The sequence below is a fragment of the Barbus barbus genome, assembly GCF_936440315.1.
Source record: "Barbus barbus genome assembly, chromosome: 27".
Classification (NCBI taxonomy): Eukaryota; Metazoa; Chordata; class Actinopteri; order Cypriniformes; family Cyprinidae; genus Barbus; species Barbus barbus.
The window spans coordinates 28,051,426-28,064,112 of record NC_136755.1 but is presented as its reverse complement, the minus strand read 5'-3'; the positions used below and the strand labels follow the sequence as shown (position 1 = coordinate 28,064,112).

Genomic DNA, 12,687 nt, shown 5'->3' with positions numbered 1-12,687 from the left:
AAGTAAGTAATGGTGCGCAAATCAGGGGGAAGCTTATTCCAGAGTTCGGGCCCAGCTACAGAAAAAGCCTGATCACCCCAGTATTTGTACCGTGACCTCGGTACTTCCAGCAAAAGTTGATTTGTTGACCTAAGAACCCTGTTTGGCTGACAAAAAGCCAGCATCTCAGTTACATACAGTGGAGCAAGGCCATTGAGAGCTTTAAAAACAAACAATAAAATTTTTAAATCAACTCTAAGAGAAACTGGAAGCCAGTGGAGTGAATAAGGAATTGGAGTGATGTGCTCGCGTTTACGTGTATTAGTTAGAAGACGGGCCGTGGCATTCTGCACCAGCTGAAGGCTGAAGACTGTGAGACACCAACATAAAGTGCATTACAGTAATCTAATCTTGAACTGATAAAAGCATGAATAGCTTTCTCAAGGTCAGAGTGATTCAAAAAAGTTTTGACCTTGGCCAAAAGAAGTAGCTGAAAAAAACTAGCTTTAACCATGCTGTCAATCTGTTTATCAAATTTAAGGCTACTATCAAAAGTCACCCCGAGATTTCTGACAGTTGGTCGAAGCTTGGAAGTCAGCGCATCAATGTCAGAAGTTACAGACTCTCCAAATAAAATATATTCATTTTTTTCCTCATTTAGGTGAAGGAAATTTTGCTCTAACCATAATTTAATGTCATTAATGCAATTAATTAATGACCTAGCTGCGTCAGCATTTTTTTGTCCCATAGGCAAATAAATTTGCAAATCATCAGCATAGCAGTGAAAAGCTATATCATGCCTAGCTATAATGGATCCAAGAGGCAGCATGTAAAGTGAAAATAAAACAGGCCCGAGAATAGAGCCTTGTGGCACCCCGCAAGAGAGAGAAGTGGTGGAGGAGGTCCCCAATCATTACAGAAAAGGTTCTGTTAGTCAAATATGACGAGAACCACTGAAGTGCAGTACCCCGAATGCTAACGACATGATTAAGGCGAGACAGAAGGACTTCATGGTCCACTGTATCAAAAGCCGCTGTGAGATCAAGTAGCACTAGAATAACAGGGCACTTAGCATCAACAGTAAATACACTTACAGCAGGTAAACATACAGGACTGTGAAAACTATGCTTTACTTCCTCAGAAGTAAAACACAGGCTACTGTGACAGAATCACTTACAAAACCTGTTAAGTTACATACAATCTAATGCCATTACCAGCGTAAAAAAAAAAAAAAAACAACAAACAAAAAAAAACCCTGGTTACTTTTCCTTAGTATCGGTTACCAGGAAGAGACAAGTCAAAATTATCTGAAAAATGGTCATACTTTAGTTTTTATGTCCTCTGACCCTGGAGAATTAACCAGGACGTTTTTGTCTGCTGTGCCTGTTTTCACTGGAACACACTGGCATGTAGGTTTGCTGTGGTGTTAAATATAGTATTTATCTTCCCCTTCCCCTTCCTTCAATAGAAAGCATCACACGGAGACAGATTCATGAATCATTCTCACTGCTGGAAAGAAAGGGAATGAGGAGGTCATGATGATTTTTGTTTCTTGTGATGACTAACTGTTTCCTGTATATGTTTGACAACTATGTGTGTCCTCTGTTTCTGGTCACCAACGAGTCCTTTAAACAGTGATCAGTCTATTAGGCTGGATTTACATGCACAGATCCCATGTATTCACACTAATCTGAATATATAATCACATTCCCGATTACTAACTTTTCATCAAGCACATCCCTAATGTACGATCAGCTAAAAAGTTGTAAACGATAGGGGCTTTCGCACTGGAGGAACCTTTTCATAGTTCCTAGAACTATTGGCGGAAGTTCCCACTTTTTGGTGTGTTCACAACACAGGAATTAGGAATGGTTTTAGTTCTAGGAACTCCGTTTGCGTGAACTAAATGAGCTCCTACTTCAGAGCAGGGTCTAAAACAGTTCTATAGGAACTACTAGTGACGTAAGTGTATGCTGAAAATGCATACGAAACACCAGCTACCCGGCATTTTTAAAAAGCCGTGTAAAAATATTTACTCCACGAACATGGAAAACGGTGATAATAACGGCATTTACCTGTTGTGTGCAGCATTGTTTTTTTATCAGCCTCAATGATAACACTGAAAGTTGTCATAGGAGATTTAGTCAGATTTTCATGCTTTTTCAATCACGTAAATTGTGCGTTTACATTTCATCTCCGATATCACGAAACCCACGACAGTCAACAAAAACAGCTCAGATCACAGCATCCTCCATTCACCGGTTGTTGATGTTTGTAAATGCCGCACATGAAGCTGTTGCTGTCGGCTGCTTCAGAGTTCCTGCTGCTGGTGCGAATGCAACCAGAGAAATGGCCCGAGGGAGAAATTGGTTGTCTAGGAATGACTCTGCTGGCTAGTTCCTTCAACTATTTGGTGTGAAAGCCCCGAATGTTTATATTGCATATAAAGATATTCATTCATTCATTGTGCAAACTCAGCACACAGACATTAAATCAGTGCCGTGTCCGCATAGAGAAGAAGTCCTACCCCAGAAAGAGGATTTAGGAATTTTCAACTCTAACATTTTTATGATTGTGCAATTCATGCAAGCTTTGCAATTTGTATTTTTGGCCTGCTTTCTTTATGGTCATTTACTGTAAATGCACTTCATTTATATGCTTTGGCATGGTAATGCAAAACGAGCCATAAAAAAATAACAGAATATTCTTTTAATGAATAAAAACTTGACAAAGGAAGAAAAAAAAAAGAGATGAGATGAAAGAGTCCATTAATGTTGACTTCTATTTACCTGCGAGTCTCTGAGCGGATGTTCGGCTGCATGCGAGTGAAAGCGTCATTCTTTCTGTTCAAACGGTCCCGTAGAAATGAGTGGAATATATGAGTGTCTAAAACCTAAAAGCACACACACAAGGATGAGCGAGTGGGTTTGCTAGAGAAGCACATGCTGAGTGTATAACTGAACATGAGCCTTTATTTACCTTCTTGTAGAACTCGTGATCGGTCATCTCTCTGGACCTGAGGAACTCCTCGCTGTTGAAAACTCGATGCTCATAGTTCAGGAAGTCACATACTTCACTACAGAGAGCAGAAAAAGACAGCATATGGATTTCAGATCAATCACAGAGCATGAAACAATATCACTGTTTACATTTCAGCAGGAGAAACTGCAGGATGCTTCTGCCAGAGAATAAAACCTTTTTAAATCCTTGTGTTTTCAAATAAATCCGACCAAAGCAGAAATGACAGGAACTTTAAGTAATGGAAAGTTGTTGTTTTTTTCAATCTAGAGTAAATCACAGCATTCTGTAATATAATATTCCAATTATGGTTATTGTCATTAGACTCTTATTACAGTAATACAATTTTTTTTTTTTTTACTTTTTTGTAAATCATTGCTTTTTGCAAGTTGTGGCTTTTTAGAAAAAAATTAAATAAATTGAAAAGAGTTTATTGTTTGTTGCCATCAGTGTCATTTTAGTATTATTCATATACTGTTGTGGTATTTATTAATAGTAGTTATATATATATATTAGTAGTAGTAGTTATATAAAACATCCTCAGATATGAGCTGTAGAAGTGTTGAGCTCCAGACCTGAAGATGTTGACGATGAGCTCCATGGTGACGTTGAGGATGACGGTGTTGACTTTGTGCTGCCACTGTCTCCTGTGAGCGCGCATCTCGTTGATGTCAGTGCGGCTGCTGGCGCGACACACATCCAGATCATAGTGAAGCTGCAGTCCTTTCGCTCTACACAAACACACAAAACACACTCAACACTTCAGCAGCACATTCACATGACAACCTCAAACTGAACTAACACACAATCTGATTCTGAGCCCTGCAGCGGTGTGTTTCTGTTTTGGGTGACTCCGTTTATTAGGAGTAATTAAGTTCATTATTTGCAATTTACTTAATTGTGTCTCTGAGCTCCTTTGAGTTTAATGCTTTGTACACAGCAGGGTCATGTTCAACAGCGAGCGTAAAATCCAGTGAATCACCTCAAACTGAAAATAAGCGATGCCATGTTGTGTTGAATTACAAAAACATCCTGCTGCCGGGTTTCAAGATAAAGGTGAATTGAATCATGTTTACAATGTTAAAATACCGTCTTTTACTCCACACTGATGTTTAGTAACAGTCAAGACATTTAAATGTTAGATTTCTATTTCAAATAAATGCTGCTCTTTTGAGCTTTCTATTCATCAAAAAACCCTAAAAAATAACATTTATCACAGTTTCCACAAAAATATGAAGCAGCACAACTGTTTTCAACATTGATAATAATCAGAAATGTTTCTTGAGCAGTCAATCAGCATATTAGAATGATTTCTGAAGATCATGTGACACTGAAGACTGGAGTAATGATGCTGAAAATACAGCTTTGATCACAGGAATAAATTACATTTTAACAGATATTCACATAAGAAACAGTTATTTTAAATTACAATAATATTTCACAATATTACAGTTTTTTTGATTAAATAAATGCAGCCTTATTGAGCAGAAGAGATTTCTTTCAAAAATTAAAAAAAAAACAAATCTTACAGGCCCCAAACGTTTATACAATATTGTATGCAAAGTGAAACAGGAATACAGAAGTCTCTTACCGAAATATAAAACAATCTCTGGCCATCAGTGGCACATCTGGAAGCTCAAGTCTATTTGAACTTGAAGACAACACTGTTCCTTGATCAATGTCTATAAGAACCAGATCATCCAACTCCTGTCAAAAGATACAGGAATCCATCATCAACCAAGCAATAATTCAGGCCTATTTAGCAAAAGTAAACTGCTATTAGTGCAGTATAACTGATTTGAGTGTCACATAATCAGCATTTCCAAGCTGAATGGAAAAGGTGTACTCAGGGTTTGGAGCATGCAATCAAACCAAGCATGATATGAAGCTGGTCCGTACCTCTGCGACCTCCTCGAAGTGGTACGTGTGGCAGCCCATCAGGTAGGCCGTGGGCGCCATGATGAAGTCCAGCATATGGCGAGAAAGGACGGGTACGAACGTGTGCTGCCAGCGCAACGGGTGAATGAAGATAATGAAGCATTCGGCGACTAGCGTGAGTTTGGCCCAGTTGGTAGACAGAAACAGCACCCTCTGCTCCATCAGGATACAGCTGATTATCTGAGAGCAACAAAACCATCAAGAAGAGCTCCTTTGAAATTATATTTGATATTTCAAGCACTAATTACATAAACATCTGATCAAAAATGTCCTGAAAAAATTTAATTGTGAGTTTGATCCAGGTTAAACGGGTTATACTGGTTTGGTACCAGTCCAGACACAGAATGCTTGTCTGTTTGTCCCAGTGTTATTTTTGTATTACTTATATATTATTTAAGTTTTATATTTTTTTTTCTATTATATCAAATATTTTTTATATATTTTAAAAAATATTTTTTTGTTATGTGCTTTTGTCATTTTTATTTGTCCTTTTTTAGCTTTAACTGATTTTTAATAATTGCAATAATATTTAATAAGACTTTAGCTTAAACTTAATTTATTTCAGTTAGTTGCCAAATAAACATTTCTAATTTCCATTTAGTTTAAGCTTGTCATCTAATATTTATCTTTTATTTTCAAGTTCGTTATGCTTTTGTAATTTTTTAGCTTTAAATTTATTTTTAATCATTTGAATAATCTTTAATAATACTTCAGCTTAAACTTAGTTTATTTCAGTTAGTTGCAAATAAACATTTCTAATTTCCATTTAATTTATACGGAAGTTCTAAGCGGCCATGCATTATTATAATTTTTCTGTCTTGTTTTCTCGTGATCTCGACATAACGAAAGTTGTTTTGTCGTTATCACGACTTAATTTTCTCGTGATCTCGACATAACGAAAGTTGTTTTGTCGTTATCACGACTTAATTTTCTCTGTGTATTCGGCATGAGAAAATGCTATAGAAGCAGCATCATGGATGATCGTATTCACTTTTACTTTGATCAGGGACTCACTCAAACTGAAATAGCTCTGTGTCTGTCAGTGATTGACGACTTACACATAAGTGTTCGACACTTGAAAAGGAGGCTGTCGGGTCTGCAACTTTATCGTCGAAGACAATATAGCGACCCTGATTTTCTCACGATAGCTACAATTACGTCGTGAGAAAATGTTTTTTACGTTGAGATCAACAACTTTCGTTATGTCGAGATCACGAGAAAATTAAGTCGTGATAACGACAAAAAAACTTTCGTTATGTCGAGATCACGAGAAAATTAAGTCGTGATCACAAGAAAACAAGACAGAAAAATTATAATAATGCATGGCCGCTTAGAACTTCCGTAACAACCCTGGTAAGTCTAAATATATATATACGATTGTAACAAGCACAGACTTGGTATGAATATCTGACTGACCTGCAGGATCTGTTTGGGTTTGAAACACAGAAAGGGCAGGTGAAGATCGAGGTCCATGACGGGCCGATCCACATCCAGTCGCGAGGGAAGTTCAATCTGAAAGGGTCTGAGATTGAACACCTAGAGAAACATCCACAAAGACCAACAATGAAGTAGGTGATCTGAAAGAGCTTGCATACCTTGCACAGGTCAATTAAGCACATTTATAAGTAAATAGCGATGATGCTAACCACATGCAGTGGTCCAGGAGGCGGGATGGGCACCAGTGCCAATTTGGCAGAAAACTCCTTCACCTGCTCTTCAAACTCACACATGCGGGACGTTTTTAGCTGGAGCAAGAAACTATGATAGAAGAGAAACAAACTGACCACAACAAATACTTCATGTTACAGCTAAATTATGTTATGGAGTGGGTCTTACCAGGACAGACAGTCTCTGAGGGCATTATAATATGGATATTTGGAGATGATACAGATGCTGTATGTGGTGAACAGACGCTGGAGTTTGTTCAGCCGATGGCCGTTTTGATGAATCCCATTATCTGGATGGAACTACAGTAACACAACATGACAAATTAATAAGCGACTACATTTGACAAACTTTTTACGTGGGAATTAAATAATTATTATACATATTTATTATAAATAATACATATTTTACATACACTATGATTCAGCAAGAATGCATCAAATTGATCAAAAGTAAAACATTTATAATGTTACATTTCTGTTTCAAATAAAAGCTGTAGTTTTAAACTTTCTATTCATCAAAGAATCCTGAAAAATAAAATGCATCAATAATCAGAAATGTTTCTGAAGAATCATGTGACGCTGAAGACTGGAGTAATGATGCTGAAAAGTTCAGCTTTGATCACAGAAATAAAAGACATTTTAACAGATATTCACAAAGAAAACGATTATTTTGTTATTATTATATTTTAAATTGTAATAGTATTTCACAATATTACTGTTTTTCTGTACTTTTGAACAAGTAAATGCAATAAAGCAATGAAGAATCATCTTACTGACCCCGTTTGAACAGCAGTGTATATGTTGTTTTTTTTTATTATAATAATTCTAGTAGTATAGATAATACTCTCAGCTAATGATAAGTCATCTCACTTGAACAGGTTTGCTGTACTGAGCCACCACACCATGAGTCTGGTTCCCAAACACATCCGTGAACACCAGGAAATGATAGTAGTCTTCTCTGCTCTCATTGGTTATTCTCAACCCATCTGTCCAATGACAAAACAGACACTGTCAGCATTACTGTCAGATACAGAATACCAGACTGAGGCGTTTGCGAAGGTTACCTGGGAAGCAGAGCTGCGGCAGGGCTATCAGGTCAATGTTCTGAGGTACGCTGAGGTCATCTGACGTGCCGACCACTGGTTCGTTGGTGGAAAGCGGTCGGTCTCTCTTCTTCTTAAAGGAGCGTCTCCGATGGACTCTGCTGAAGGCCGGAGCGTGATTGTGTTCAGTGCCGTTACTGGAACTCTCCTTCGTCACAAAAGGAGGCGCGTAAACCTGCAGCACCTCCGCCTCCACCAGAGGTTCTTTGTCTTTACCCTGCAGCTGTGACCAAACAAGATCACAGTCAACATTCTGTAATATATATATATATACACACACACACACACACACCGGCCACCTCAATTGCTTGGTAACAAATTGCTAATCAGCCAATCACATGGCAGCAACTCAATGCATTTAGGCATCTAGATGTAGTGAAGACGACTTGCTGAAGTTCAAACCGAGCATCAGAATGGGGAAGAAAGGGGATTTAAGTGACTTTGAACGTGGACTGGTTGTTGGTGCCAGACGGGCTGGTCTGAGTATTTCAAAAACTGCTGATCTACTGGGATTTTCACGCACAATCATCTCTAGCATAACTGTATAATTATATATTTAAAACACATACATATTTCATAAAAAGGCTATTGTTTTTTATTGTCATTATTATTATTACTAACAATTATCAATATAACTTTAAACAGCGTTTTCATAGAATGGCTGTGAACACTGAAATAAACAGTTTGAGACGTCTCACCGGGCCTAGTTCTTTCAGACGTTCGTTTGATACTCCGAGCACCACACATGCCTCCAACAGACCAGACGGGACGTTTTCCGCCATCAGAACCGGTTCTGCTGAGCTCTGGACTTGATGGTCTTCCAGCCACTCACATACACTGGTCTTCAATCTTCAGTCTTCGGCCCCATTGTGGTTCTTCAACTTCCTGTAGGTCTGTTGAAATGGTTACGAAGACTTCAGTTTATGTCACACCAGACATTTTTAGTAGCACTGACCGTAAAAGCAATCATTATTACTGTTCCTTATGGTTAGTCATGCGACATCTAGAGACCAGAATATCACAAAGACTATAAAAAACTTATTAATATTGTACAATACAGCTATATGGATTATTTATATTTAAAGATGCATGCAAACAAAAAGGGAAATTTGCACAGTATGTGGCACAAAAACTGTCGCCCAAGACGTATAACGTGAGAACATGACTTGTGTTTCACAATCAAATACTTCTGATTTAATAATCCAGTTTCTCCCGTCTGGAAAAGGGGTTTTCAAACTGAAGTATGAGGAAAAGTTAGAGAAAAACATCTAACATCTAACAGTACAGTGCTAAATGGCAGGTGGCAGTCGTGGTCTAATGGATAGAGAGTCGGACCTGTCACCCAAAGGTTGCGGGTTCGAGTCTCAGTTGTTGCAGGGATTGTAGGTGAGGGGAGTGAATAACCAGCACTCTCTCCACCCTCAATACCACGACTGAGGTGCCCTTGAGCAAGACACCGAACCCCCAACTGCTCCCCGGGCGCCGCAGCATAAATGGCTGCCCACTGCTCCGGGTGTGTGTTCACGGTGTGTGTGTGCGTGTTTGTTTACTTCTCACTACTGTGTGTGTGCACTTGGATGGGTTAAATCCAGAGCACAAATTCCGAGTATGGGTCACCATACTTGGCCACACGTCATGTCCTTTCCTTCCTTCCTTCCTAAATAAAAGACAATGTTGTTTTAGCAGCCATGAGATACATTAGAGTTTTCATTAATAGTCTGAATTAGGTTTTATTTTTATATATTCTGATTTTATTATTATTTGTATACTACTTATTATTTTTTATTTATATATGTATTAATTATTTTTAATGTCTATATAGTTTTAATTATTTTTATTTTATTTAATTATAGTTATTTTAGTACATAAAGTTAAACTAAATAAAAATTTCCTCTCCAACTAGCCTATATTAAAATAAGTTTTTTTTAATATATTTCATTTCAAGTCACAAGTTTTTTATGGTTTTAGTTTTAGCTAACTATAACAACCTTAAATAAATTAATAAGCTAAAATAAATAAGCTAAGATAAATTAATAAAACATCTTACAGTTTAAATTGGGTCTTTATGCATTAAAATATATAGCTTAATTTTTTTAATTTCAGAACGGGGGTCCCTCACATGAGGATGGGGATATTTGGGGGTCTGTGGCACATAATAAATTAAAACCCCGGGTCTACATGTTAAAGTCAATGTCAAACTGAATTTGAAAATAATTTATTCCTCAATGTGAAGTATTTGTGAGTGAAACAGGATATTCAACCAGATTTTCTCCACTTAAGTGTTTTCAAATCTGAATTTGCATCATTAGTGGTCAGCAATAAATAATACGGTCTAATAGTCTGGTTCTCCCTGAATGCTCCTCTGTTTTTCCATCAGAATGACTACATGCAGTGAACCGCACCCAGCATAACATCTGCTTCTTGTCAGAAACTCGATCAAGTTCAGACTAAGACAAGGACTGAATATGAAAGTATGGAGTTTCCTCTCAGAGAGACCAAAGCTACTGTAAGACTGTATGTGTGTTTACACCACATGCACAATAGTTGCAACACAGATCCTGGTCTTCATGATTTCTGAGCAAAGCAGCGAGTGAAGCCACGTACAGAGAGAGAGCATTCATACTGCTGGAGCCAAGTTTGACAAAGACGTCAGACCAGTTGGGAAAAAAACAAGAAAAGCAAGATTTGTCATTCCTGAGCACATATCTCATTCTGTTTGGCTATACTAATGGAAACAAGTGCTCTAGCCTTCTGTATAATTATCATATATGACCCCCTTTTTATTAATTAAAAATGTCACACAGCAGAAACTTTTCAGTTTAATTTGTTTAAGTTAACAAGTTAAATGGTTGTATTAAATTACATGAAGAAACACAAGTTTGTGGTCTTCGATTTTTAACAACAATGTATTTATTACATTTAGTCATTTAGCAGACACTTTTATCCAAAGCGACTTACAACTGAGGACAATAGAAGCAATCAAAACTAAAAAAAGAGCAACAACATGCAAGCGCTACAACAAGTCTCGTTAGCCGAACACAGTACATTGTTTTTGTGTTTTGACAGTAAACTGATGTTACTTAATTGATGCTCCATTGTGAGCAATGTTAGTTTGTGCTAATGTGTCATATTAATGTTTCCCGTGAACTGGTAATCGACTTTCCGTCTGCTTTACGTGTCATTTATATTATCTGGCTTTATTTTGTTATTATTGCGGGATTGCCATGTCTTGATAGCATATACTATAATATTCAATGCATTTATAAACTGTGTTTATGTAATGTATGTATGCATGTATTTAAAATGGCAAAATGTAAAATAAATGTGTGAGTGTAATATAATTACAACTTAAATCACAGTGAATTGTGACTTTCCATAGACTTCTATTACTTTTATAATGACCAAATGATATTCTCCATCCCCTAACCCTAAACCTACGCCTTACAGAAAACCTGTTTGCAATGTTACACTTTCAAATAAACATAATTTACTATTAAAAATAGTAAATGATGTTTATCTGAAAGTGTAACATTGCAGGCCGGTCCCCACAATGTCAAAAATTTCAGGTTTTACTATCCTTGAGGGGACAATGTGGTATAAACAAGTACACATACACACACATACAAACAGTGTTGGGGGTAACGCATTACAAGTAACACGAGTTACGTAATAATATTACTTTTTTCAAGTAACTAGTAAAGTAACACATTACTTTCCCATTTATTGACTGACAGTGTGCTGTGTGAACATGCCGTTACTGTACTTCTAGACTAAATGTGAATGCATTAATTCATCCCACTCGCAAAACCAGATTTAGTATTCATCAAAATGAATTAAAACAATGAAATGCAAACTCAGAATATGATGCAAACCTGCAATAATTAAATATGTTAAACAACACAACTGTATCTAATCCCATTTTACTAACCAATGTCTTTGCTGCTGACCTTTGATGATCCAGTTTAACCATACTAATAAGCAAAAATGACTTTAGATAAACTAACAATTGTGTTTGATTGTTTTTTGAGTGTTGAACCGTCTTCTCCTGCGCTCTACTGTACAACCTGAGGTTTATTCATGACACTTTTTGGTGTGAAAGGGCTTTTACATTTGCTATGATTAGAACTTCTTGTATTAAAAACAATCAAGCTTTTAAAAGTAACGCATTACTTTCCATTAAAAGTAGCCAAGTAACATAATTAGTTACTTTTTTAGGGAGTAACGCAATATTGTAATGGATTACTTTTAAAAGTAACTTTCCCCAACACTGCATACAAATAAACAACGTAATGTATATAAACATAAAAATTGACAAAAGTTCAAGTTCTTTTTGTGAACAGCCCAACACACAAATACATAAAACAACCAATGATTTTGTTATTATCGGTTGGTTTTGCTAAAAATATGATATTTCATGCACTATTTCACATCTGTTTTCACTTTCTATGAGATATGCACGTTCACAACCGAAACTAAAGGCAAACACCGAGCAGATGGAGTCTAAAAGCATAAAATATAATGTTACAGTGACTGAAGATAGAGAAATGTCCAGTCTGTGACACATGTAAAGTATAAACAGTTTAAAGATTCAATATATAACGCAGTAGCAGCAACAAACTATTCATCTTCAGTAATGACTGAGTAAACAAACCTGTCCTGCAGCGTGTTGTCATGAGTGGAAATGCGACTGAAAGTAAAAGATTAACCCGCTGCTGTTGATGTAGAGATCAGAAACAGTCACAGAAGACTATAAAGGCGTCAAACTCTTTCTGAACGATGGATGGAAATATGACCGACCATACTATGGAAAGACTAGACTCATGAATATGAATTAGGTAATGCTGACGTTGCTTAGTAACCTTTTTGAAGCGTCTAGTCAAGATGACCTAATTAATATTCTTGCGTCACGCCGTCTTGCGTTTTCGGCCAATCAGGTAGGACTAAATGCCAAACGTCACCTTACGTAATTAATATTCATAAAC

General features: G+C 36.9%; 1 protein-coding gene across 2 annotated transcripts in view; it reads right to left on the bottom strand.

Moving 5' to 3' along the window:
* LOC306847538 (DENN domain-containing protein 3-like) overlaps nucleotides 1–12,533 on the bottom strand; it is a 31,170-nt gene extending 18,637 nt beyond the window's left edge. The window contains exons 1-12 of one of the 2 annotated variants that reach the window (XM_079381521.1): nucleotides 12,357–12,533; nucleotides 8,404–8,598; nucleotides 7,667–7,928; nucleotides 7,473–7,588; nucleotides 6,772–6,902; nucleotides 6,582–6,693; nucleotides 6,352–6,471; nucleotides 4,897–5,115; nucleotides 4,589–4,704; nucleotides 3,573–3,728; nucleotides 2,959–3,055; nucleotides 2,769–2,872 (exon numbers count right to left, since the gene is read on the bottom strand). In XM_079381521.1, the coding sequence (XP_079237647.1) occupies nucleotides 2,769–2,872; nucleotides 2,959–3,055; nucleotides 3,573–3,728; nucleotides 4,589–4,704; nucleotides 4,897–5,115; nucleotides 6,352–6,471; nucleotides 6,582–6,693; nucleotides 6,772–6,902; nucleotides 7,473–7,588; nucleotides 7,667–7,928; nucleotides 8,404–8,487 (1,517 nt within the window). In that variant the 5' untranslated portion in view covers nucleotides 8,488–8,598; nucleotides 12,357–12,533. Of the gene's footprint in view, nucleotides 1–2,768; nucleotides 2,873–2,958; nucleotides 3,056–3,572; nucleotides 3,729–4,588; nucleotides 4,705–4,896; nucleotides 5,116–6,351; nucleotides 6,472–6,581; nucleotides 6,694–6,771; nucleotides 6,903–7,472; nucleotides 7,589–7,666; nucleotides 7,929–8,403; nucleotides 8,599–12,356 lie in introns of those variants that run through there. The other variant, XM_079381520.1, reaches the window with a different exon arrangement.
* Between the last annotated feature and the right edge of the window lie 154 nt (nucleotides 12,534–12,687).